The following is a 25,073-nucleotide window of genomic DNA, read 5'->3' as shown; positions in this document are numbered from 1 at the left end:
TTCTACTAACTTCATACATAAATTGAGAAAACATTTCAACAATCTACTGACAACCACTAACACTCTGAATGTGTCCCAGATTGTGTCACTATCTAGGACTGTGTTGACAAGTATCGCGTATCAGTAAGTTTAGAGTTACAGTACACATCACACTCTGGGGCGCCTGTTGTGTCCTACGTGTTCAGGCCCAGCCTGCCAAAATGGTACCTAAGGGCCCAGCATAAATAATGTAAAGCATTTCAGTTAATGAGCTCCTTTAGTGATATGGTCAAGGGGGGGACCTTGCATTGCCCTACTGAGCAGATGGTCACTCCCCTGGGCCCAATCCGGAGACCCACAGCTTTTGAATCTCTATAGCCAGTCCATGTCTTTTGTTCTAGGACTGGGGCAGGAGTGGATTAAACTGAGGAGTAGAAGGATGATTGGAAGTATAGATTGACATGTGGTCACTTTTGACGAATAAGTTATAAGACCAAGTCACACTTTTATGTTTATGCTATAATCCAAAATGAATCCTCCAGTAAGCAAACAGAAATGTCCTTGACCTTGTGATTCTGCACGTGTTAGTTTCTATCTCGACTAGTCCTAACACTTCCGTGTGTGTCTCTTTTTGTCTGTCTGTGTGTGTATTTGGTTCCATTTGCAGATTGTACTTGTGCACCTTCACCCTGGCAGTGTCGGGTGGTGCCGTCTTCCTACTGCCTTTCTCAATCATTAGTAACGAGATCCTCCTCTCCTTCCCCAAAAACTATTACATTCAGTGGCTCAATGGCTCCCTCATCCACGGTCAGTAAATCACACAAACACTTCACGTGTCTTTCTATTTGATTAATTGATTTTCTCTCCCTTTCTGCTCTTCATAGAAAGACAATACCTTCTAACATATTTGGAGTAACATTGATTAGAATCAGATAACTTATGGCATTAATGTCAGAGTCAATAGATGTGTTGATTAACATGCAGTGAACTAATACCCACATAAATACATTTTTAATGTAGGTCTTATTACTCAGACTTCAGTCAGAGATTCATCTGAATTGGACAGCTTAATTACATTATATAGTATAGTCATGTGCAAAACGTTGAAATTCACTCCAATACAGTATGATTTTGTTCAGGTCTTCAACAATGTCAACACCACTCGAGTCAGTTATACCTTCTTTCATTCGTCATTGTGCTGTAACACGACTACATAAGTAGGATAGAGTTATTGTTGCAGTTTCATGCTTTTGGTTTTACTTAAACACAAACTGGATTAAGAGAATATAAATAGACTTGGTATGAAAACTTGTTTTAAATCTGCTCGACTTTGACGTCAGTTGAAAGCATCCTGACTCATTTATTTCTTGGTTGAATGCAGCATCTTTTTTTCTCCTATCAAGTTTTCCAGTTTGTTGTTTATGATCAAATGTTGAAATAGAGACTTTGTTTATAACATGTAAAAAGGCTTGATTGGCACTTTTTTGGGCCAAATTTGTTCTTCTGAGGACAAACTATTCTTGTATCAAACTGTAGGTAATACTGCAGAATTATGTCTGGCTTTTGTGATACTATTGAATGTGGAGAATTGTGTAGCGAGCAGCAGCACCTTGTAGAGGGAATATTTCTTTCCTTCTATTTAAAATCCAACCATGTGAGATTTGAAAAAGGTCTTCTCTGTTTCATCTGCCACATCACCACATATCAGATCAGTTAACATCTTTGTTTCACAGTTGGTCAGTGTTAAGAACCAACTCTGTAAATAAGGGTGTTGGATTCTCCAACAGCCACCAGGGGGCATTAGAGTCCATGAGTTAGACATGGCAGGAAGACACTTGCCAGATAAAACCCTCCCAGTGTTTCAATACCCATACTACAATACTATTTAGTATGCCAGAAAAAGATTTGGTTTGTCCCATTACGACGTATGTGAAATGCAGTATGCTCAAAATACCGGGATATCCTACTACATCCGGTTGCATTTTGCAGTATGCAAGCCAGCATGCTTTTCTGGTTGTTCTGACCCACAATCCTCTGCGCAGCGGAGGATGCATGACATATGTCACAGTGTGTCACACAAATATAAACAAAGCCGAGAGAGCACAAACATTTGACAGAATGACAGACACCACAATGACAGATAAAATACATTAAAGTGTGAGAACTACATTCTTTGTACTACAACGGATTTAGGGGCGTAGTTCATGTCCCAATTGTATGCTTACTCCATGCTACAGGTATGTACTTTATAAGGGCAGCTACATTACATACTAAAATTAAATAAGAAAAAAGTATGTGATTCAGAATGCACCACCTGTGTTGGCACCTAACCTCACATCTACTGCATCATAATGTTCAAGGAAAAGCACTCTAAACTCTGGAGAAAACTGTTTGTGGAACCTGACCAAGCCCTGAAAAATGGTCCTACTGTCACAATTAAAAAATAAGACTGACTATTGATTTATGATATATAGTTTTTGCATACAATTACACATGTATGTGTATACTTATATATGTTTTGTTTCTGCAGGTCTGTGGAACCTGGTGTCACTGTTCTCCAACCTTTGTCTCTTTGTCCTGATGCCCTTTGCCTATTTCTTCTTGGAGTCTGAGGGATTTGCAGGATCGAAAAAGGTACATTAGCTAAAATGTTTGTTTTTATATGCATCATTTCAATTTTTGTGTATTGTCATTGTGTGTTATGCAAGGTTACCAACTATCAAAAACCCAATGATAGCATTAGAAACGGAAAATTAACACTTGTACACTTGAGACTGATACTGTGTGAAGTGATTTATTAATCATGAGACAGAGGTGAAGACCAGGCAATCTGCAAATTTAAAAAATGACATTTTTAATTGTAAAATGCGGAATCCTGTTTATTTTTCTCTTTTGGTCTTGATGTAGTTGTATACTATAATATCCATGCAAAGGGTTCCCTCTTAAAAGCCAAAACAGCAGCAGCAGGTGCCTAGTCCTTGCCCTCTCCCTGACTCACGCCACTGACTGTAACTGCCACCGCAGAAAGCTCATTAACCATGAAAGTCTGAATCTGGACTTCGCCCAGCGCCACATCCTGACAAACCCTTCCAATAAGGCCATAGGCTGCAAACGCTTCAACACTGCTGCATCGGCCCCACTGATTTAGAGCCTGATTCCTTGTCACCCCCTCCCCAGCCCCCTAAAATAAAACTTCAAAAGGACAGGCTAATAATCGAGTTGTAAGGCTCAGCGAACTTCCTCGTTTAATTGATTACCCCAAAAAAAAGAGGCTGGGGGCTCGTGTTCCAAAAGTCCATAAAGTCGCAGCAACATGACAGCACAATAGAGCCTCGCAAAATGGAGGGGGAAAGATTTACTTTTAATACACCTCTATCCTGTGTCACAGTTTGAAACCTCTCTGGTTTATGTCCCTCCTGGCAAAAGCACATAAAAATTAGTCTGTACTGTAGTGTATAGCCCGTTCTTTTCTTCCTCAGCCCACTAATTTGTTTCGGTTGGATTTCTTCAGCAGAGGGCAGGCCCTGATGTGTAGGAAGCAGGACGAGGGCCTCTTTCACGTTCCTCCTTTTTGTTCTTTTTCATTTCAGCAAGACTGTTTCTTGCTACTGATCTTCCATAAATTTGCTTAGAGGAAGCACTGTTCAGTGTTGAGCTGCACTTCCAGGTCTATATTGTGTGTTTGCTATGGAAGGGGTTGAGGTGACACTCCTGTTTCACCTTAAAGAAAAAAGAAAACAGTTAGGGGCCTGCAGAGTCAATCATGCGGGCAACAGCAAGAGGAATGTAAAACACAGATCTGAGTTTTTATAATGTGATATTATCCCTTTCCCCAATAACAGCATTAGACCACGATGTCATAAGGTTTTATGTGGCATTTTAACCTCCTGGGCTAATGTTATGGCACTGCGAGGTCCTTTTGACTGCGGAAATGAAGTGAATGATGAATTTCACTACTAACGCTGTAAGTCAGCCTTTTCATGTGGCTGTGTTTACTTTTGACGATGTACTAAAAGACGCCACCAGAATAAAGATGGAAATGTGGATTTTTTTAAAAAATGTTAACTGTTCAGCTCTTTAGAGGCTCTGTCACCTAAGTGATTAATAGTTTAGCAAATTGTCCAAATTGTGGATGAATCAGAGCGACTTAGGCTCTTGATGTCAGATGTTATGATCTGGCTTTATTTGCTGCTGTAAAATGTCTCCCACTTTACTGCTGTGTTCTTTGGATAAGAGCTGCATCACAGGGGCTGAGAAAGGTCGTTGTTTAGTTCTGGTTGTTTGGGTCTGATCATGTTTGAGAAACCTCTATATCGTGGTGTATTTGTGTTGTAAAGTAGTATCTAAAAATTAAGTTCTGGATGTTTTTAGTACACTGGACAAGATATAAATCTCCTTTTTTGAGGCTTTATAAAGCCCAAATTGAACAATTATCTGTTATAGTTGTCTCCACACCACCAGTAGATGGCATTATAATGATGAGAGCCATCCCTGTCATCCTTTTTGACATGATCAGCTCGTTCTGACAAAGACTGGAAGAAGTCAGCACCAGCCTTTGTTCAGACTTGCTTTAATATCAGGTTAGCTTAATTATTACGCATAACGAGTATGATATCTCAAAGCTGTATTTACTCAAAAAACAATCAGATTAAGGTAAATATAAAAAGTTTTGAGAATTACAACTTCCTGCACTAGGGTTTATTCTTAGATGTTTATTATCGCCAGTTAAAAAAAACAAATTCAGTGGCACAGCCTTACAATTATTGTAAATTTAGCATGGATGAAAAGTAAGTCGAAATTTTCTGTGTGCAGGTTTTTGCTTCAAGAAAATATATGAATTGAGGAAAGTATGCGTCGCACTGAATAGCCTTTTGGTCTTACCCACAGTATTGAAATGCGTTTGATCCTGAAACGAGTTGGAACGAGTCTGACCCCCCGACTGACCCAGCAAAGGGCCAACAGGTTTCATCTGGTAGTTAAAGAAACTCCTCATCAATCTCATCCTAAGCCCTAACCCGCCAATGATGAGAAGTGTGTTTATTGTGGAGGGAGAGGAGGGAGGAGGAGGGGGAGAGAAAACGTCTCGCCGAGCAAACCCCGCGTGGTGTTACTAAGATACTCGTCTTTGTTGGAGCTCCACAATGGGGGCCTGGATATTTATTTCAAATCTCCTGCACATGCAGACATTTTTCCCAGGCCTTCTTTCGGGCAGGGCCAGCCGGAGAATATAAAGTGGTGTTTACATACCTTCCTTTAAGGTCACAATGTCTCCCTAAAGCTGCCTGTTACAATGTTCGTTACCATGGTAACATATTAGTTCGAGCTGGGAATTTAAAAAGGAACAAGCGAGTTGCTCAGGATTTTTTTTCCCCCTCCTCTCGTGACTCAGTTTTTCTAACCTAAGTGATAAGTTCTGAAGCTTGACTGATTCTGAAACAGATTTTTAGCAGTTTTTTCCCTGATTTTAAAGATACTGTCTATTATACATGCAAATACTACAACTCATTCGCTTGAAGTAGAGTATTATGTTGATGTCTTGGTCCTAACCGTTTTCTTGTTGATAAACTCAGGTTACAGTCATTTATTCTTTGGAGACTCATCAGTCTGACACCTTAGTGTAATCGAAACAAGCTGTCGTCACTGTAGGATGTCAAATGAAATATGGCAAACATCAGAAAATTCTGAAGCTGCTTCCATCGTTTAATTTCTGACTCATCTGGTGAATCAGTCATAAGACCAGCAGGGAAGCAGGAGTTTTAATTCACATTCCAACAACCACGATACTACCAAACTTTCACAACAATGTTTTCTTTTTCTTGCCAACCCCCCTCCCCACTCCCGCCTCGGTTAGAATGATACGATGTGATGCTGATCATTTTCCATGCTCTTGTGTCATCGGTGCTTTATTAAGAAGTCTTATTAAGAGTCTTTAGAAGTTCATTGTGCAGCTTTACAGGGGAGTGTCCCTCTCCTCTGCTTTCTGTCTCTGACACGGTCACTGCGCTGTGGCCGACTGGTTGAAGGATACACTAATAAGGTCCCTGGGCATCTGGCACGTCTTTAGCAAAGGAGCAAAAAAAAAGGACCCTGCCCCCTCCCTCACTTATTACACTCTTGGCCCTTGTTCCACACGCCCCTGACAGTGAGCAGAAGGATGGTCTGCGGGATGATCTCTGCCACCGCCTGCTGACCTGCTAAGGATTGATGGCAGCAACTAGGAAGCTCCTGCACCACCTAACTCTCTCCCTTTGTCTGATTTCTCTCTCTCTCTTTCTCTCTCTCTCCCTCTCTCTCTCTCTCTTCCTTTGCCCCCAACATCCCACACAGCCCTTCACCTTCCCAAGTATCAACTCTCACTCTGTTTCACACTTGTCCCCTATTGCACAGTGGCATTCAACTTCCAGAGGTGAACTCTCTGCTGGATTCATCAGCCGAAGCACTACATCAAAGACAGTGGCAGACTGTGCTTTAGTTTGTCTGCAGCACGAGCTAGGCGAAAAAGCTTGTGAACTGTTTCCAGGCCCTCTGCGGCTTTGCGTAATTGGGTGGATTTGGAGGTTGATTTACTTGGCTGGTCGTGTGTGTGTGTGCGTCGCTTTGTGTGCGTACATGAATTCATGCATGTTTGTTCGCTACTGCATATGAGGCGGTTACTTTCCCCTCTCTGGCCACTCCACGCATTTCTTGGAAGTCTCTCCAGTCTTGTTCAAGCATAGCTGCAGTTAGCCAGCCCCTCACTCGATGTCGGTGTGAGGATCAGGGGATGCTGAATATTTCAGAGCTGCTATATTTAGAGGTAGTTACACATTTAGAATGGCAAGAATAGAAACTTTCAGCGGGTGCTCTGAATGCCAAGGCGCAGGTCTTTTTCTTTTTTTTCTCCCTTCCTTCACCAGTTGACAGTTTAGTCTTTGATCATTGATGATAGCTTCGTTGAATTTTCCTATTTTTGTACCATATTTTTGCCCTTATTTACCTTTGCGATGAGAAACAAAGGACTTAGTTTTGCCATTGCAAGGATAGATGTAACTTTAACTGTGCAATGTCATTCATGTGGATGGATACGTGAAACCAATCTGGGCTCACAGTTCAGTGTCCTCTTTCTCCTGCACACTCAAATCATGTCTGACACAGTGGATTGTTCTTTCAGCGAGGCAGTAACCGGGGATGATAGTAAGGGAGGTGACAAGCATTGCCTTTGCCCTAAATGATCTGAATGGGTAATGATTTGAGTCTTATAAATGATTGAGAGAGCTATCTAAAGGGAATACACCTTCAGCATGGCATGGGCAGCTTGTTAAGGTGGACTGGTGCGCTTGAGCGGACGCATGTCCTGCCTGCGGCTTCTGCTCGTCCCGATGCATCCTTAAGAGAGCGCGTGTGGGACGTGGCTGAAGTCCCTGAAAGCATTCCTCTCTCACCTCTCCTACCTCCGGGGAATGAGATGCGCTCAGACGTTGACTCCTCTCCTCCACCAGTCTCTCTCTATCTCTCTGTTGTTCTCTGTCTTTATGTCTCTCTTTCGCTCTCCATCTCTTCCTTCCGCCCCCCCTTTTCTTGTTTTTTTTTTTTAATTTCGGCGGTGTTGAGTGTTTTCCCCACTGCCCAGTTGAGCTGGGCTGTGTGATGCTTGATTGCAGCATCCATCTAGTGAACTCAGAGTGTGTGAAGAAGAGCACGAGGCAGTCAGCATAATTAAATGTTTATGTCAGATTTTCGGCTATATTTTAAGTGTATTGATCTGCACTATGGTGGTGGATTTATTGTTAGATTGTCACATAATGGCAAATATGCGTACATGCTTCCCTTGAGATATGTGTGATGTATCTATTAATGTTATATGTTTATTTGTAATATATCACTACAGTCTTTTAGGTTTATTTCATGCTGACTAAAGACCCTGCAAGGCCCACTTACCCCATCTAACATTACCTGTCGAGTGGCTGCAGTGTCCACCTCGGCCACACTGGGGCACTCCAGACCCTGCCCACTTTCCTCCCTGTTGTGCTAGAAAATTCTGCACTCACTCACTCAAGCTTTTTCAGAATATGACCGTAAGAGGAGGCAAGAGGCAAGTGATAGCGAAAGGATGCTACAGGGGATTTTCACCACTCACAATGAGTAGAATATGGGAATAATCTCTATATCATTATCCCAAATATGGGCTGAATAGGTCAGTAATAATGTGTAGAGAAATATGTGTATGACCCGTGAATGTTTATTATGCAAGAAAAGTGCTTGCTCAAGAGTGAGTTAACTATATTTTAGGTTGTGTAGGAGAGAAGACAGCTCTTAATATGTGACCTAATTGTAATGCTAATGTACAGGTGGTTTGGATGACAGGCATGAACTGTGTTGGGGGGGGGGGGGGAGAAACCAAGCCTTGTCTGATTTAATCAGCAGAATTGAAACCATTTCCATTCTATAAAGCGACTTGATTAACAGATGGGGACTTTCAAAGAGAGACCCCCTTCATGTACCTGTTGGCAAATACTGAACAGCAACCGCACAGCCATTATGTTAGCTGGTAACAAATTGCTCATATGTGGCCAATTTAAGCAGCGCTCCAAACGCAGAGAGCCCTTGTTATCCCGTGCCTGGTAGCCTAGCTGACATGTGTACGAGAATGCCTATCTATCTTACAGTGCTAGACAGCTCGGCTCTCCAGCAGGGGGGGAAATGGAAACTGTGTGAACAGGTAGAGGAGGACTTTATTAACCACTCAGCAGTTTGTGACCCGGAAAACCCAAATTACCCCAAAACCCCTTCGTCTGCGCGGCCCGGGACACGACCGTGGTGCTAAGGGAGCTCTTAATCGGCCCCAGATGGGAGGCCTGCTCTTGATCGCAGACAGTAGCTGACCCAGCCAGGATTCATGCTCCTTACAGCACCCCCCCGCCCAGCTCTAGTCTTTTTTTTTAATTTCACCTCTGCCACCACCAGCCCCCGTTAGACCCACTTTATAGACCACAAATGTGTGTATAAAAGAGTTGTTTTACACATGAATCTGTGGGAGCGTTTATGTCATGTTTGTGTGCTGTGAACGGAAATGATGCTGTTTAATATGAGCAAGGCACCAGCCAGACGTCTTGTGAAATTAATCTTCTTTTGTGTTTCAAAATCTGGTATGAAATAGAGGAAATGCCAGCTCCCAGCTCAGAGCAATGAACATCAGTTTTATTAATGTGTTTTTGATGCATTTTATAATGTCCTTACATACAGTATGTTATGATATTGATGTCTAACTCTTTCTCTTCTGTGCACTTCTTCTGTCAGGGCATTAAGGCACGTATTCTAGAGACCTTTGTGATGCTCTTCCTGCTGGCTTTGCTCATCCTGGGCATCGTGTGGGTTGCATCAGCGCTCATTGACAATGATGCAGCTAGCATGGAATCACTCTACGGTACGTTTTTAAGGAATTCAGTGACATTGATGCATGTCAATCATGGTAATAGTCAAGGAATGGTAATAGTTAAAGTAATGACATACTTTGATGTTAGATTGAGAGCACTTTCAATATCTGTGCATTGACCATAAACCACGTTTAGCTTAATTTAAAAAAACAGCATCTCTAGAACATGTACAAATTAACACCATGTATTTTTTTGTAATCCCTTCACTAATCGGCTGTACAAAAGACAAGTTGTGGTTTTACTCAGAAGAGTTTCTTGTGTATACTTTCAAAATGTTGAACCTTTCAGTCCATATTTCATTTAATTACTGTATTTCTTTCTGTAGATCTTTGGGAATTTTACCTGCCATACCTCTACTCCTGTATATCTCTGATGGGAGGACTGCTTTTACTCAGTAAGCCATTTAATTGCTTTTAATACACACTAAAGAAACAAAATACCATTGATGATGTGGTGTTGAAATACCGTCAATTTGATTTTGCTAAACTAGTTCACCTTACTGTAGTTAAACATCAAGCTGATTGTGCTGTATTCTGTCTCATATATAGTGTGTACTCCTGTGGGATTGTCGAGGATGTTCACCGTCATGGGCCAGTTACTAGTAAAGCCAACAGTAAGTGATCAGTTTTTTATGTTTATTCTGTAAATGGTTTGGTCAGTAGAAATTTAGCAATAGAAGTTTTCTCTGAACTTGATCACTTCAGCTCATACTTGAAGCTACTTTGCTCCTCCATTCTGAAAGATGTCTGTCTCATTCGGCCATTTACATTCGCAACAGAGGACTACAAATACATCACCAACTCATCCTCCCATCTGCCATCTCTCCAGTCCCACTTTGGGCCTAATTATAACCCATTTCATCTCTTCCTCCTCTGCTCCCTCCCCTTCAGATCCTGGAGGACCTGGATGAGCAGATTTACTGCATCCATTTGCAGGAGGAAGCCCTTCAGAGGAGATTAAACGGTATGTCTGCGGGAGACGTGTTGGCACATTATAGGGGAGGGGAGGGGTTGACTGCCCTATTGGGTGTGATGGAGCGCACCACACTGGAATCAATTAGCATTGAAAATTCAGCCAGACACACACACACACACACGCTCACACACCAACAGACAAAGGCTAAAAATCCACACACACTCGACACCGGCACTTTCCCCACCACTGTCTTACCCTCATAACTTTCTGCTAAAGGGCAAAGCAGCCACCATGGCAAGGACCATATTTTATGTTTAGGAAGTTTTTAAGGATCCATTTAAGACACTCCAGTGTCACTGACACTGCTGGCGAAATGATTGCCTCATTTAATGTCAGGCTAAGAATTGTAGCCTGGGTAATAGGATGGAAATGAAATCTTTCACAAGAACTTTTGGCTAGATCCTGTTAACATTAAAGCGACTTTTCTGTGACTTCTGAAAGGAGACCAGGAGTTTTGTCCTCTGGACTCGAAGGGAAAGGCACGAAGGGAAAGTTTAAAGAGTTTAAAGATGGTGACAGTGTTTTTCTTTTGTCAGCCTGCATTTCCTTTTCATGTTACAGCCCTCTGTTCCCAAATTCCTTGTTTGACGTTGAATAATCTCAGAAAGCAGGAAGTATTTGGGCCAAATTCCAAAACCTACTTTAATATTAACTCAAGCACGCAGCCAAGTGTACAGATGCGAGTAAATGAAGAGGACGAGCGTCCTTTCAAACCAGGGAGGTAAGGGAGATCGCTCCCTGATAAAGCATGTTTTTGAATGCTACGCCGGCCACCTCCATTGACTGTCACCAATGCGTATGGTTCCTTAGGGCTCATTCCACACCGCCCTGCTTTGAAGTAACTGATAGAATAATTGTAATCTGTTCCTTATCATCTCCTACGTTGTTTGATCTTTACAAATCCCTGTGAGGCAAAAATTGAAGGAAAAAAAAAACAGCTGTGGTCAACATCTTAATGTGTGCACAGAGGCCAAGCTGCAGTCCTCTTTAACCTGTTAAATGGTGGGAGTTACAGGCGAGGGAGGATGTTGGCGTGAATGTTTTTATGCGCATACTGTAGGTACGTGCACCCACTCAACGTTCACGCTCACACTCAGGCCAGAGCGGCGTTCCTTTGATCTGCCTAGAGCGCTGAGCAGACGGCAGTTCAGGAACAGTTCACAGGACACACTCCAGAGGCGACCAATGTTGTCTTCTTGCTTCACCTGTGTCCTCTCTGCATCCAGCTCCTCCAACAGATTATCCTCTTACCACTTTGTGTTTGTAGATTTGGACTGTTGAGCCACATCAGTTGATGCATCAGTGTTTATTTACGCATCTGGCCCTTTGTTCTCCTCTCTCTACATGTAATTGCCCATTTGTAATGACATTGTTGATGTTTTAAATCTTGCAGATCAGAAGGTTTTGGCTTAAATTGGTTCACTGGACATGCGTGTCTGTTTTCCTTGTCAAAGGGTATGATGAACATGGAGATGGATGTGGGAAATGTTAGATAAGCTTATGACACATAACTTATGAGAAACAATTTTTAAATTGTACTTGCACAATGTAGTACAAGTTAATTATGTCTTTACTGCTTTTTTGTAAGGCTTAAGTGTACAGAAGAAGAGAGAATTCATTTTGTGCTACATTATACGGGAAGTGTATTCCCTTCACTACATTTTAGATGCAAATATTGTACAATTTTACTCCTCTACATTTATTTGAAGTTACTCTTCAGATTATATTATTCAGTGTTGATGGCGGGACATTGAATGAGACCACAGAGCAGTGATGAGGACAGAGAGCCATAGATAGCTACAGAAACTAGTACAGCTAGCAGCAGTTAGTGGTTCCTTTGCTGATATGCTGTCCCCTATTTGTCTAGAGTGACCTTTGACAGGCGGCCAACTTTTGCATATAGCATCTTTTAAAAAAGGAACACACACACACACACACACACACACACACACACACACAATACCCCTAATTTCTGCACATTGTACCCATTTTGTTTCTGATTTCAGTGGATTGATAGCTGAGAACATATTGCAAAAGTACAATCTAGTACTCGGAGCACACAAATATACTGCAGTACAGGCAATGTGGCATACACACTTGTCCGACCTGCCCTCTCAAGACCCTGATCTGCTGATAGCAGAGCAACAGAGTGCCTGTCCAGATGCTATGCGGCACAATGACCTTGGCCAGTGCCTCTGTTGTCTCAGCATGGTGTTTAGCATATGTGTGGATGACGTAATTTTTCGACTCTAGTGAAGGTTGGAGAGGATACGTTGAATTACTCCGGGCCTTTCCTGGCTGCCAGAAGCCTCACTCAGCATCTCTGCCTCGCTGTAACTCAGCCTTTTACTTGATGCTGCCAGCAGGAGAAGAAGGATATATTTAACTTCAGTCGGAGTGATGTCATTGAGGATACTGCAGTTGAAATTCTCACCGTTTTCTTCTACAGCCCTGAACAAGTGACGATAGTGTTCTTTGTCTTTAGTTACATCAGCTTTTTTTTAAAGGACCTACTGTTCATTTGATGAATGATTTATCTGTCCTGTGTGACGGGTAAGGCCATGTTGGGATATGTTATGCACTAAGGTGATAGATTAGTTCACTTGCGGCTGAGCAGATTTGGCTACCCTGAGGCAGAGTTTTCAGTTCGTATTTGGAGAAAAAGAGCTGCTGAACTGTCCCTGACATTTCCTGTTGTGTTGTGACTGCATTTGCTCGGAGGGTTCAAACTTTCCCCTGCTTAGATCCTGGGACAGGTATCTGCGAGGGCACAGACAAGACTGTTCACTCTCTCTCTTCCCCGCCTATCTCACCTCTCCTGCCTACTTAAAGCCATCCAGACAGGGCGTGTCGTAATAACAGAGGGAAGAAAAAGGTTTGATCAAAGTGATTGGTCTTTCACTCCTGTAACAAAGATGAAAGATGGTATTTTTATTGCACGCTAGTAACGGTGTAACACTGAACTAATTGGTCTTGATCTGCCAATCACCCCAGGGGATGCAAATGGATACTCTTCCACTTTGGCTCTGAGGGGCCTCTACGCTAGTGCGTCGAGCTGGAAGGAAAACAGAGTAAAATAGATAAATTAGCCTTAAATGAGCCGGCCTTGTGGTTTTCCTGGAGAATCCCTTGCTGTCTTCTTCAGCACACTCAACCAGTTGCGGCATGTGCTAGACAGCTCCTGACACAAGAGATTATTTTTACTTGTTTGAGATCACATTGTTGTGTTCTGAGAGGGATTACTTGTTTTGATGGGATTTCTTAATAAAGATAAGTCAAATATTATTATCCTGAGGTAAGACAAGTACTGTGAGAAGTTAACATCTTCTTAATTAGGACTTCACCTTCTATTTTTTCTGATTTGATGCATTCGCTGTGTGAGAAATGTCAAAAGAAATACTGTTGTTTTTCAACTGAGTGAAGAGTTTAAGTGGTCTGTCAGATGCTGTCTACATATCACATATCAGAAAAGTGGTGCTTTAGTTGGGATTTGCTTAAACATTATGGCTGAAACAATCAGTTGATCGACAAAAAATGAATCCGCTGTTTTAAGGATCGATTAATCAGTTTAATTAAGCAAGTTGAACATTTTATCAGATATGACAATATTCTTCTTTTCTTTGTCTCAACATTTTAAATTGAATAACTTTGGATTTTGGACCGTTGGAAAGACAAAACAAGACCCTTACAACTTGTGATGGGCATTTCTATCATTTTGTGACATTTCATAGACTTAAGGGGCTCTGTGTAACAATTTGTAGCAACTTACATGTATCACTTTTTTATTGGCCATATGTGAGCGGATTGTAATGCAACATGAAAAATGAGACCTTCTCCGTCTCTCTTGGTTGCCTATACAAGCCTGTGAATGATTTGATTAAGTTGTTTAATGCTACCGGACTGTGGATTTCTTTGTGAAGGACTTGGATCTGATTTTCTGTGACAGTCCAAAGGCTGTGACTTAATACACTTTCTCGAGTGCCTCGTTTCTGTTCACAGTACAGTAGCTAACGTTAGCTTAGTCCGCTGACATACACAACACAACACAGAAGGTCCACAGAGCCTCTTTAATGATTAATCCAGTCATTGAAAAAAAATATCTGCAGATTTATTGATAATAAAAAAACTATTGTTACTTGCATTTTTCATTAATTTCAATGGTTTCTGTTTCCACAGGATCATCCACTCTTGCTTATACTCGAGGGAGCGTTACTCATCAGCTCAACAAAGAACTGGACAATGTCAGGAATCAGAGAAATAAATTGGGTAAGTATTTGTATTGTGTGACAGGTTTGATATATTTTGTCTTAAGACCTTGAATTACCATGGAAATATATGCCAAGAAGTTAGCTTTTTACATATTGCTGACAGGCAGCCGCTTTCTCCCCGTCTGCCTTAATTTCTTAATTTGGACTTGGACCAGAACTGCCTGATAATTTTCCATCCATTTTAGGATATTATAAATGAGCCCCGAGCCTTTTGGGGAGCAGGGTGGGAGGGAGGAGAGCACAAAGGCACTTAGGATATTGGACAAGATGCAAACTTTATATTGTAGCAAGCCTTTTAGTGATGTCATTAATTTAGAAGGATGGTGCATATAAAGTGCACTTGGCAAACTTCTCGGGCAGGCAGGGTGGGTGCACTTTGAAAATAAGGAGGACTAACAAGGTTGGAAATGGAGAAAGAAAGTCAATATGGCAAGGACTAGAGGGCAGTCAGATACACACTATAAGGGGACCGTAGATGTCCATAACAGAAAATATAGTGCCATGTGGTCTACAGGCTGTCAGCAGTGTCTACAAACATGACTGATGAGCTGATGAATTAAGAGGAAGATGGAAGATACAAACTTTACGTTTCATCTGGCTCGGAAGAACGAGGCACATTATTTTTCATCATGCACACACGCACCTGTTCTGACCAAAATATAAATCACTGAATTAATTTTGTTGCATCTCTTTTTATCCAGGATTTATTATTGTTTCCACTAATTAAGGCAATGATGAGTGTGGCTAATTAAAGAGGAAGAACTCAATTTTTTTTTTTGAAGGTTATGAAGTGTATATTACCTGGAGGGGGGGTGGTTGTGATGAGAGGTGAGATTGTGTCTGATACACACACTCATGATATGTTTTACTAAACCAAGCTGTACAAACCCTGTAAATAAAGCCAGCGGGCTTGAGGTTTCAGTAGTTGTCTTTGATGAACAGTAATTAACAAGGGGTGGAAAGTGGTTTGTAATGGAAGGGTTTAGCTCATCTTTGGATATTAAAAAGTTGCTTATGCATATATTTCTTCAGACTAACCTCATATTTTCTCTCATTTCCTCTCAGAGAGAAGAAAGAAAGCATCAGGTTGGGAGAAGAACTTGCTGTATCCCATAGTGATGCTGATCCTGCTCACAGGAACGGTGAGTGCTGCTGAGACTGACCTATCATTAAGCCCAAACTGTTTACTCATGGCGTACACAGCCTGGCTGGTGGCCATCGGGACTAACACCCTGTACATCAAACCCCATCTTCTCACAGTTTCCCCACAGAGTCTGGGTGTGGAAACTACTTTTGTTTAATAGCTGTTTAAGACAATGCTGAATAGCCACCTGCAACAACTGTGATTTTCAACAGATTATAGTGCGGGAATACTATTTATGCCGTCTGATATTGTTGGATAAAGCAAGAAAGGCCATGTGAGAGGCATGGCACGTGCATCAAACAGCCCCACATTGTTCAGGCTTTGAGAAGCTTAATGTGGGAACAGTTTACAATCACAAGATGGTTATTATGCATTTCCATACTTACGGATCAGCAAGGCTCCCACAATTCAATTATATCATGGTGCCGGATATTTTAAGGATTTGGTCAATCTTTTTATAACTATACCATGTGTAAACAAATCTTTATCTTCCTCTCTGTCTGCAGACAATCTCAGTTCTTATGGTGGCATTGAATATCCTCTACCTTCTAGTGGATGAGACTGCCATGCCCAAGGGATCCACAGTAAGCCTACCGTCTGACTGAAGTACATTTCTACCCCCACACACACACACACACGCCCAGAATGTAAACTGCAGAAGAGCTTGCCTATCAGACCTGCCATGTTCCTGGCGGAGACATAAATCAAATTCCGGATGTGCTCAGATGCATGTTGGAAGAAAAGGCCCGACCAGATGTTAATCAGACCCCAGCGTTGTGCCTCTGGTTTTGTTTTGGAAGCTCATTGAAAGTCATTTCACAGCAGTGTGCAGATTCAATGAGCTCGCTACGTGTCTCAAGTCCACAGTGTGTGAATAAGCTGCTTTTCCTCCCTCCCTGCAAATGCAGTCAGGGCCAGGTGAAGGGCTCTTACTGTGCGGCAGGCTAACAGAATGTGGAATGGCTCTCAGAGATTCTCATCTCCGCCTAACATGCAATGTGTTTTAAGCTCCCCTTATCTCATCTCATCTCATCTGCAGTGACAGAGGTGCGTGTGTGCGCGTGCTCGCGTATGCATGTGCGTTTGCGGTTGCATTCTTGTCTGAGAGGGGGCAACATAATGTATCCTATTTCTCCCTCATTTCATTTTGCATCTCGCGGGCAACTGACAGAGCTGCCCTCGACATTCCAATTATTTTATTGAGCAGAGATGTTTTCTTTGGCATGACGCATCGCAGAAAATCCCCCAAATTACACTTGTCATGCAGCTTGAAGCTGTCCTTCCTGACAGCATGGCCCCACTAAATGGTTTACGCGTTTCTTAAGCTGGATGGATGCCACACCTCTGATCTCACAGCACTACGAGGGGAGGGGGGTGGGGGGTCTCGTCCTCCAAAACAATCGATACTGATATGATATCCATCTATCCACCCCGTTAACCTTACCCTCCAGCTGTAGAACTCTCTGACACGAAAATTCCCTCGCAGTTACCCGCACACAGTCTGGAAGGGGATAAGCACAGGGGGGGAAAAAGTGAGATAAAGAAGTAGAGAAAGAGTGACTGGTATGAGGTTTGAAGGAGGTACAGCCGGAGCAAAGAGACTCAGACTGTGGGAAAGTCAAATGAGGCCCCGATGCGCTGATTGTTGTGGGGAGGGGGGGAGCACAATGGAAGTGCCCTGTCAATGTTTGTCTTCCCTTCTTACTAAGCATCCCGCCGTAGTCCTTAGCATACTGAGCAGTGCCCCCATTGCCTTCACATAACAGAGGATGGCGGTGGAGAGGGATGATGAGGAGCAAGGAGAGAGGAAGAGAAAGAGCAGGGAGGAGAAGCAGGTGGATGGAGATGAGGGGATACTGTAGAATGGGGGAGGAGGAGGGGAACTTGAGCTGCCTCTGTCAAAGGACACAGTGTTTTACAGTTTGATGAACATGCACTAAGAGGGACCAATAAAATTGTTACTGCAGGCCCTCCTCTTTGGTAGCAACCACACTTGACACTGTATTTTGTGAAATGGACAATTAGCTGCAACTGGACCACAATTTTCACCCCACTAAAGTTGCCCTTCTCTAAATGCAAATCAGACTTGCATAATAGCACCTTCAGACTTTTCCCTTCGCTGTGACCTTTAAACTTTTATTTTGAAGTGAATATTAATGTGAGAAATTTCCATTCTGACCATGATAAACAATGTGAATTAATCTCAATCAATACCTGGGATGCTGTAAAGTTAGCGCCCTGCTTAATTCCATTTTGGTTGAAATATCTTAACATTGTTATCACGCCTCTAACTTATTATTTAAAAATAATTATGGGAAACTGATTCCTGAAATAAGGAACAATTTGACAAGATGGCCTTGCTGTAAGAGTGAATGCACCTCTGGGACTACTGTTGTTCCACTCCTTAGCCATAAATGTCTGTAGCTGTACTGTTAAAAAATTGGATAAATGATGTTGACGTTTTTATGGCAAGATGAAGTGGAATGAAATACATGAAACTTTTATGGCTAAAAAGAATAGATAGCACAACTCATCACTTTAATTACTCCCATTAATCCATCCTTTATCTGTTACCGCCTATCCTGAGCAGGGTCCAAGCTGACGTTGGGCGAAAGTTGAGTTACACCTTGGACAGATTGCCAGTTCACTACAGGGCTGATGTGTAAAGACAAACAAACTCCCATTTACACCTATAGGCAATTTAGAGTAAACAATTAACCTAACATAAGTCTTTTGACTGTGGGAGGAAGCTGGTGTATCTGGAGGCAGACACGAGAAATGCAGACTCCAAAATGGAGAGTTTGTATTACTTCAATGATTAAATGTATAGTAACAATAGTTTCCCTGCCCCAGCACACCTGATTCAAATGATGAGCTCGTCATCAAGCGCTGCTGAAGCCTGACAACGACCGATTCATTTGTATCAGGTGTGCAGGAGCACGGAAACCTCTTGAACATGAAGGGCAGGGGGCCCCGAGGACCAGGACCAAAGAACACTGGAATAGATAAATGTGTCTGTAACAATACTACTAAACTTTACATTCTTTTAATCACATTTTCACAAAAGAGGATAAACCTCTTCTGGCAAATGCACTGAATTTTAAATATAACAGTCGGCAGGATGATCTCGGTGTCAGTCGCCTCTTGAAAAATGGGTCTGTTGTCTGTTCGTCGAAAAATGGGGTGTGAACTATGTCCTCAGAAACGCTGAGCTATGAGGATATTTGTCATAGTAGACACCCAAACAGACCTTTTCCCAAACTAAATCACGACAAAAGGAACAGCTGTAAAACAGAGAATACTTTTTTGGTAGCTTCACAAATGGCCCCGAAAAACTTTGTATAATCATAATTTGATTATTTGGTTCAATAAAATCTGGAAAGTCTAGTAGAAGCATATCCATAAAGTATTTTATTCATGTGTGCACAGAGCCAGCAAGCAGTTAGTCAACTCAGCCAGAGGAGGTATCAAATGTAAATAAAAGACTTCAGTGCGCATACTCTATGGGTCATGAAAAACTTATTGATGGAGCCCCATCTTGGAAAGTGCTGTCTGGTTTCGGCAATACATCCATGGTGTCAGCGTAGCAGGTTACTCAAAGATAAAGATAATATACTGCTTTCAATATCTTGAAGGTTCAAATTCTCACTAGGGAAACATTTAGTGAATGCTGGTGGGGTGTTTGTGATTGTGGTTATGGCATAAAATGTTAAATTTTTATTTAAAGATTAATATAACCAGGCTCTTACATGACAATGAGGAAAACCTTTCCTTGGCTAGTAGCAGGGAACAGCAGAATGACTGTAGTAAACACTAAATATCACACTGTTTTAGAAACATTGTTTTTTCTCTTTTTTGGATTAGGCCTTTTAGAAGTATGTACTTGTCAGCCTGTTCTCAGAGAGGAGAGAGAGAGAAAGTACAGACATTATGGATGTTTCGATACTTCAGAAAGGTTTTACAACACTAATGTGGTACTCTGTGTCAAGTAATGCCAGTCTGTTGGTCTAAATCATAGCCTACAACTGAAAAAACAATATAAAGTAATTTTAGAACATGCAGTGTAGCCGTTCCCACTCATATGTCCGAGCACTTTCATAATTCATACCCAAAGTTGATAGCAGCTCTATATATTATATTTACTGTGTTTTTATGGCAGCTTATTTCTCCTACACATTAGATACGTGATAGCGGGGGGAATTACTTGGTGTGAAATAGCTCAGAAAGGTAGAAGTAAAAGCATTACGATATCTGTTGGTTACCTTCTTTTTTTACGTTTAAATAAATTAAGTTTACCGTTACTTAAATGCACAGTATGTAATTTTTGCCGTTAGGGGTCTCTCATTCAAAACAAAAAATGTCAGTAACGTGGGATCGTGGGAGTTGTTTTCTTCGTTGTTAAACAGGCGAAATGTTCACAAATAAGGTCACGGTTTGTTTTTTTTAAGTTTTATTCACGTTATGTTTAGTAACATTCGCCAACTTCCCTCCTCGCTCTCTGACTCGCTTCTGGGAGTTGAAGCAACAGGCAACCAAAGTGAATGCACAGTTACCTGGAGTAAGATTATGTATTTCTCTGGGTTTGAACATTGTTGGCAATACATCAAAAGTCTAGTCCCTTTTTCCAAATTTAGTGCAGAAATGTTACATATTACAGCTTTAAGGGACCTGCTTGAGGTCAAATGGTCAGGACGCGAGGCGCAGTTGTGTGTTGGTACAACGCTGACGACCTTGCCAGCGCAGGTATTGCGAGGTGTTAATCTTACAAGCAACAAATGCATGTGTCTGCTGAAAGAGCTGTGGCAGGCAGCACAGACGAATCTACCAGCCCCCCCCTCCGCCGACCCCTCCCTCTCCTTTGACACACACAAGCACACACTCCATCACCCTTCCTGCTACTGGAATGAAAAGAAGTAAGAGTTGAAAGGAGGCGTACTGTGAAAGCTAGCTGTCCTGAGCGTGCGCGCGCACGTACACTCATATTGCAAGTGCACACACACACGATCTTAATGCATGCCCGCCCTCCCTCCATTAATAAATTACATCAGATGCTGTCTGCTAATTCCCCGTGTAAGAGAGAAAGAGCACTGCACCATGGCTCTGCAGTAAGCTCGCGCAGGGATGACAGTTGCATAAAAAGGCATGAAACAACCTGCCAGGCTTTCCTTTTTTCTTCAGGCTCTTTAACAAAACAAATCAAGACGGGGACACTCGAGGTGGGTAAGAAAGAGATAAAATAGAATATAAACAGATAAATAATAAAGTTAAAACTCGGACCACTCTCAATATATACTGTGCAACTGTCGTATATATTGTTATGGCAAGCATAGTACATGCTGTATATGTGCACATTGCTATGTACATTGATGTCATGCATTGGTATGGCGAGGTATTTGAATTGCACTGCTGTACAAATATATTGTATATTGAATCTATACAGCTATGTACACACAATACGGAGATAGGAGTATTGTAGACTATACTGTATAGGAAAATACTGTACATTTCTAATTACATATACTTCATATATCTTAAGATCTGAATATACAGCAACTTCAAACTAAAAAAGTGTGGTTTTTTTAATGTATACGTCAAAAGTGAGCAGTCCATGGTCACGTATAACTTGTGGACATAATGTATAGTACTGTAGGTGTCCCATACAACACACCGATCCTTTTGGAGGATCAACCCTGGATCCAAGTCCGACAAAAGCAAATATTTACCATTTGAAAAAAACAGATGCTTGGTATGTGCAGCGTATGTAGATGCATGTCTTTCTCCTGCTCCAGTTTCAAAAGGCCTTCAGGGTTGGAGGGGGGGGTGGGCGGGGGGGTACGCCTAGTGTGTTTGCTGAAGTATTTGTTTTGTTGTTTTTATGTTTTTGGCGCGCTTTCAGCCAGTACACTCTTCTTACCGTAAGCAATGTGCCGTTTTTGTTTGAACACCTGTTCACATATTGTATGATCGACAGTGATTTGAAAAGAGCCTCTTTCATCTTGTTCCATTCATTACTTAGCCAATTTGATTCTGTCTTTCTCAAGTGGGGAAATTCTTCATGCACCGCGTACTTACTTTGCAGGATTTCTGTAATTGCATGTGTGTGCAACTGCCTGCAGTGCTGTCGTTTCCCCCTCTTTTTTTTTTATATTTGGGATGTGTTTATGTAAGATTGGTGTGTGATGACATTGAATAACCCAGTTTTCTGTCTGTGTCTTCCTCCGTCTTCCAGGACCGAGGAATTGGGAACACCTCCCTGTCCACATTTGGCGTGGCTCAGGCAGCGCTGGAGATCATCCTCATGTTGTATCCTTTCAGTGACCCCCCGCCCCCACCCACTTTTTGTCTGTGGCCGAAGTGGCATGCTCCATGGCCAAGAGCAACATTGTCAAGCCAGCTTTGTTTACCCAGGACATAGTTCAGCCGGACATCTTCCGGAAGACATGTTGTGCTGTTTCGTCACCTTTTTATTTTAGCTGTAAAGGTGCAGACTTGAGATGCTTATAAAGACGACTGAAGCAGCGTTGCTACCAGCTCAGAAGTGTTTTTTGTCCTTGATTGATTTGCTGAACAGCTACTTGATGGTGTCGTCTGTCGTTGGCTTCTACAGCCTGCGAGGCTTTAAGGTTCTCACTCCCAGGAAGGATGACACAACCATGACAACGGTAAAGATGGGATGGGAGGACAGGGTGCGAGGTGAAGTGGGGGCAAGGGTGCAGAGATTGCTCCTAAGGTGCTGATGTGTTTGAGACCCCCTGTGTTTCATCTATTTCCTCTCCTCTCTCCCGCCTTCCTCTCTAGTCAGAACTCCTACTGCTCACTAATGTTTTCCTCAGGGCCCCTCAATGGCTTTAGTTGATCTGTCCAATATTTGTTTGTGGGTTGCGCAAACACTGGCAAAGTGCAAGCTCCTTTCTTGTACATCAGAGGGAGAGTGGGGTATTTTGGGGGTGGTGGGGGGTGGAGGATGTGTGCTCTGTTTGGCCCATAGTGGCACCTATTCACTTGGTAATGAGTTTGGGAGTGGTGAGGCTTGTTAACTAGCCATGACGCCCCAGTGAAAGGGCTTGAAAGGACAACAGAGAGAACCTGGTAATGAGCAACTTCAGACGTACTAATTGTACAATATGTGGAACCAATTTAACATGAAGTTGTGTGTGCATATGTGTGGGCACATCATGTTTGTAAGTTTCCTCCCTTAAAAACTGTACGGTACATGCTAAGAGATCTGAAGTTTGATGTGTTCTGCTTGTAGATCATTGGTTGCTGCGTATCCATCTTGGTCCTGAGTTCGGCCCTGCCAGTGATGTCCAGAACTCTGGGTGAGTACAGACCAGGGCTGCAACTAAGGATCATTCCATTATTGATTAATCTGCAGATTATTTTCCAGATGAATCATTCTGTCTATAAAATGTTCAAAAATGATGAGAAATGCTCATCACATTTCTCCAGAGCTGAGAGTGACATCTTTAAATTGCTTCTTTTGTCCAACCAACGATCTAAAACCTCTTCATGTACCATGATAAATGACAAAGAAAAGCAGCAAATTCTTACATTAACCAGCAAATGATTAATGTGTTTGTCTGAAAAATGAAGAAAGGAAAAAAAAAACCATTAAACTGATTATCAAATTATGTGCCAATTTTCTTTTGACTAATTATTGCAGCTCTAGCAAATTTAAGACTACTTAATGGTTTTTAAGGCAGAATATTTCTAATTTAATTTGAATTTAATTGAAAACATTTCTAAGGACCTGCAGACATGCTTCTTTAGACAGAGCCAGGCTAGTTGTTTTCCCTTGATTTAAGTTTTATGCCAAGCTAAGCTAACCGGCTGTTGGCTGTAGCTTCATATTTAGCGTAAAGACACGAGTAGCATCGATCTTCTTATCTAATGTCAGAGCGACTTCACCACAAACAACCAGAAAGATTGAAGGCCTCTCCCCGCAGTGCTGCCACCGACAGCAGATCATTAAAGTTAGCAAAATGAATTCTCCTATAGTTTCCCATAGTGACATTAGAAAGGAGTGCAGGGTGAAGGGGTAAAAATGACAGGAGTAGCACCATCACAATGGCACTAATAAACATGCAGAGTGCAGAGCACAGCTGTTCAAATAGCTCTACTCTCTGTGTGTGTGTATTTGAGTGTGTGTGTGAGAGAGACCAACAGAGTGGGGAAAGTGAGCATACAGTGACTCATTGGGAGCTTTACAAAATATCAACAGGTTCTGCTTTGTGACGCTGAATAGATTAAAAGGAATAAATGCATGAGACAGAGTTGAAGAGAAACGGCCTCCCAGTGAAGAAATAAAACATGCGGAGAGTTGAGTGTGACAAAGTGAGATGTTAAAGACAACAAAGGGTTTTGTGTGTAGATGTAAGGTGTTTTTTGTGTGTCAGTGTGGGAAAACTTTGCACTGTACAAGAGAATGGGGAACTGTACCACGACACAGAAAGTAGGCTAAAGTCTGTCTGTTTTAATAATGTAGTCACAACATGTGTGTTAACATCAAATGCAAACAGTTTGTACACAGGGAGTAGTGGTTATTTGGTAACTGCACATGGAAAAGCTGTTTTTATGTTGAGTGGTTGAACTTCATCACGTAGTTGAGGCATTTTGGAAACCAGTGAGTTTGATTTAAACTCATGGAGTTAACTAAGAAACTCATCTTGTTTCTTTCTGTCTATAGTACGGATGTTTCTGTCATCTGATTTCCTTGATGTGTAAACACAAGTTTAAGCTTGGATTAGTCGACTAGTCTAAAAGAAAAAAAAACACTGAACATAGTGGACCATTTAGCAGCTAAAGTGCCACATATTTCCCTCAGAAATCATTAGAGACCAAAAACAGAGCTAGAAGAGTGAATATTGGACTTACTAGTGGCTGGACATCATCATGTTATACTCCTAGGTATTTGCGTTAAATGTAAAAATGCACACATCGGTTATGTTTCACCATCCAGTTGGTTCAGTCATAAAGAACATAAAGCCCGATAAAATTGTAACAGTCATCATAATGTTAATAATCGGGTTTTGGATTTTCCTTTTATAGACTTTTCTGAACCAAGACATAATCTTTAAAGAGAACAAAGTGATGCATATAAGAATTTTTATTTTTTTCTTTCCACTCACAAAAGAAAATAATCTCACTGTGCCGTGCAACAATGACGAATCCGGTCCATGATTCCCGGATGCATGCTAATGTCTCCAACTCTGCTACTGACATTTCAAATGCCAAGCATCTTTTTACCCCCAATTAGATTTTCTCAAATTACCAAACCAGGATCAAAACCTTTGG

The 25,073-nt window shown here is 41.8% G+C and overlaps 1 protein-coding gene across 1 annotated transcript in view; it reads left to right on the top strand.

Moving 5' to 3' along the window:
* lmbr1 (limb development membrane protein 1) overlaps positions 1 to 25,073 on the top strand; it is a 35,701-nt gene that overhangs the window by 5,900 nt on the left and 4,728 nt on the right. Inside the window, exons 4-15 of the mRNA XM_084340289.1 lie at positions 647 to 786; positions 2,510 to 2,613; positions 9,256 to 9,382; positions 9,718 to 9,786; positions 9,941 to 10,005; positions 10,283 to 10,355; positions 14,544 to 14,633; positions 15,701 to 15,777; positions 16,286 to 16,363; positions 22,009 to 22,082; positions 22,351 to 22,441; positions 23,032 to 23,098. Of these exons, the coding sequence (XP_084196415.1) occupies positions 647 to 786; positions 2,510 to 2,613; positions 9,256 to 9,382; positions 9,718 to 9,786; positions 9,941 to 10,005; positions 10,283 to 10,355; positions 14,544 to 14,633; positions 15,701 to 15,777; positions 16,286 to 16,363; positions 22,009 to 22,082; positions 22,351 to 22,441; positions 23,032 to 23,098 (1,055 nt within the window). The remainder of the gene's footprint in view (positions 1 to 646; positions 787 to 2,509; positions 2,614 to 9,255; positions 9,383 to 9,717; positions 9,787 to 9,940; positions 10,006 to 10,282; positions 10,356 to 14,543; positions 14,634 to 15,700; positions 15,778 to 16,285; positions 16,364 to 22,008; positions 22,083 to 22,350; positions 22,442 to 23,031; positions 23,099 to 25,073) is intronic.

The sequence above is a fragment of the Pagrus pagrus genome (genome assembly GCF_965226575.1).
Source record: "Pagrus pagrus genome assembly, chromosome: 20".
NCBI classification, from domain to species: Eukaryota; Metazoa; Chordata; class Actinopteri; order Spariformes; family Sparidae; genus Pagrus; species Pagrus pagrus.
This window is presented reverse-complemented; position numbering and strand designations above follow the sequence as displayed.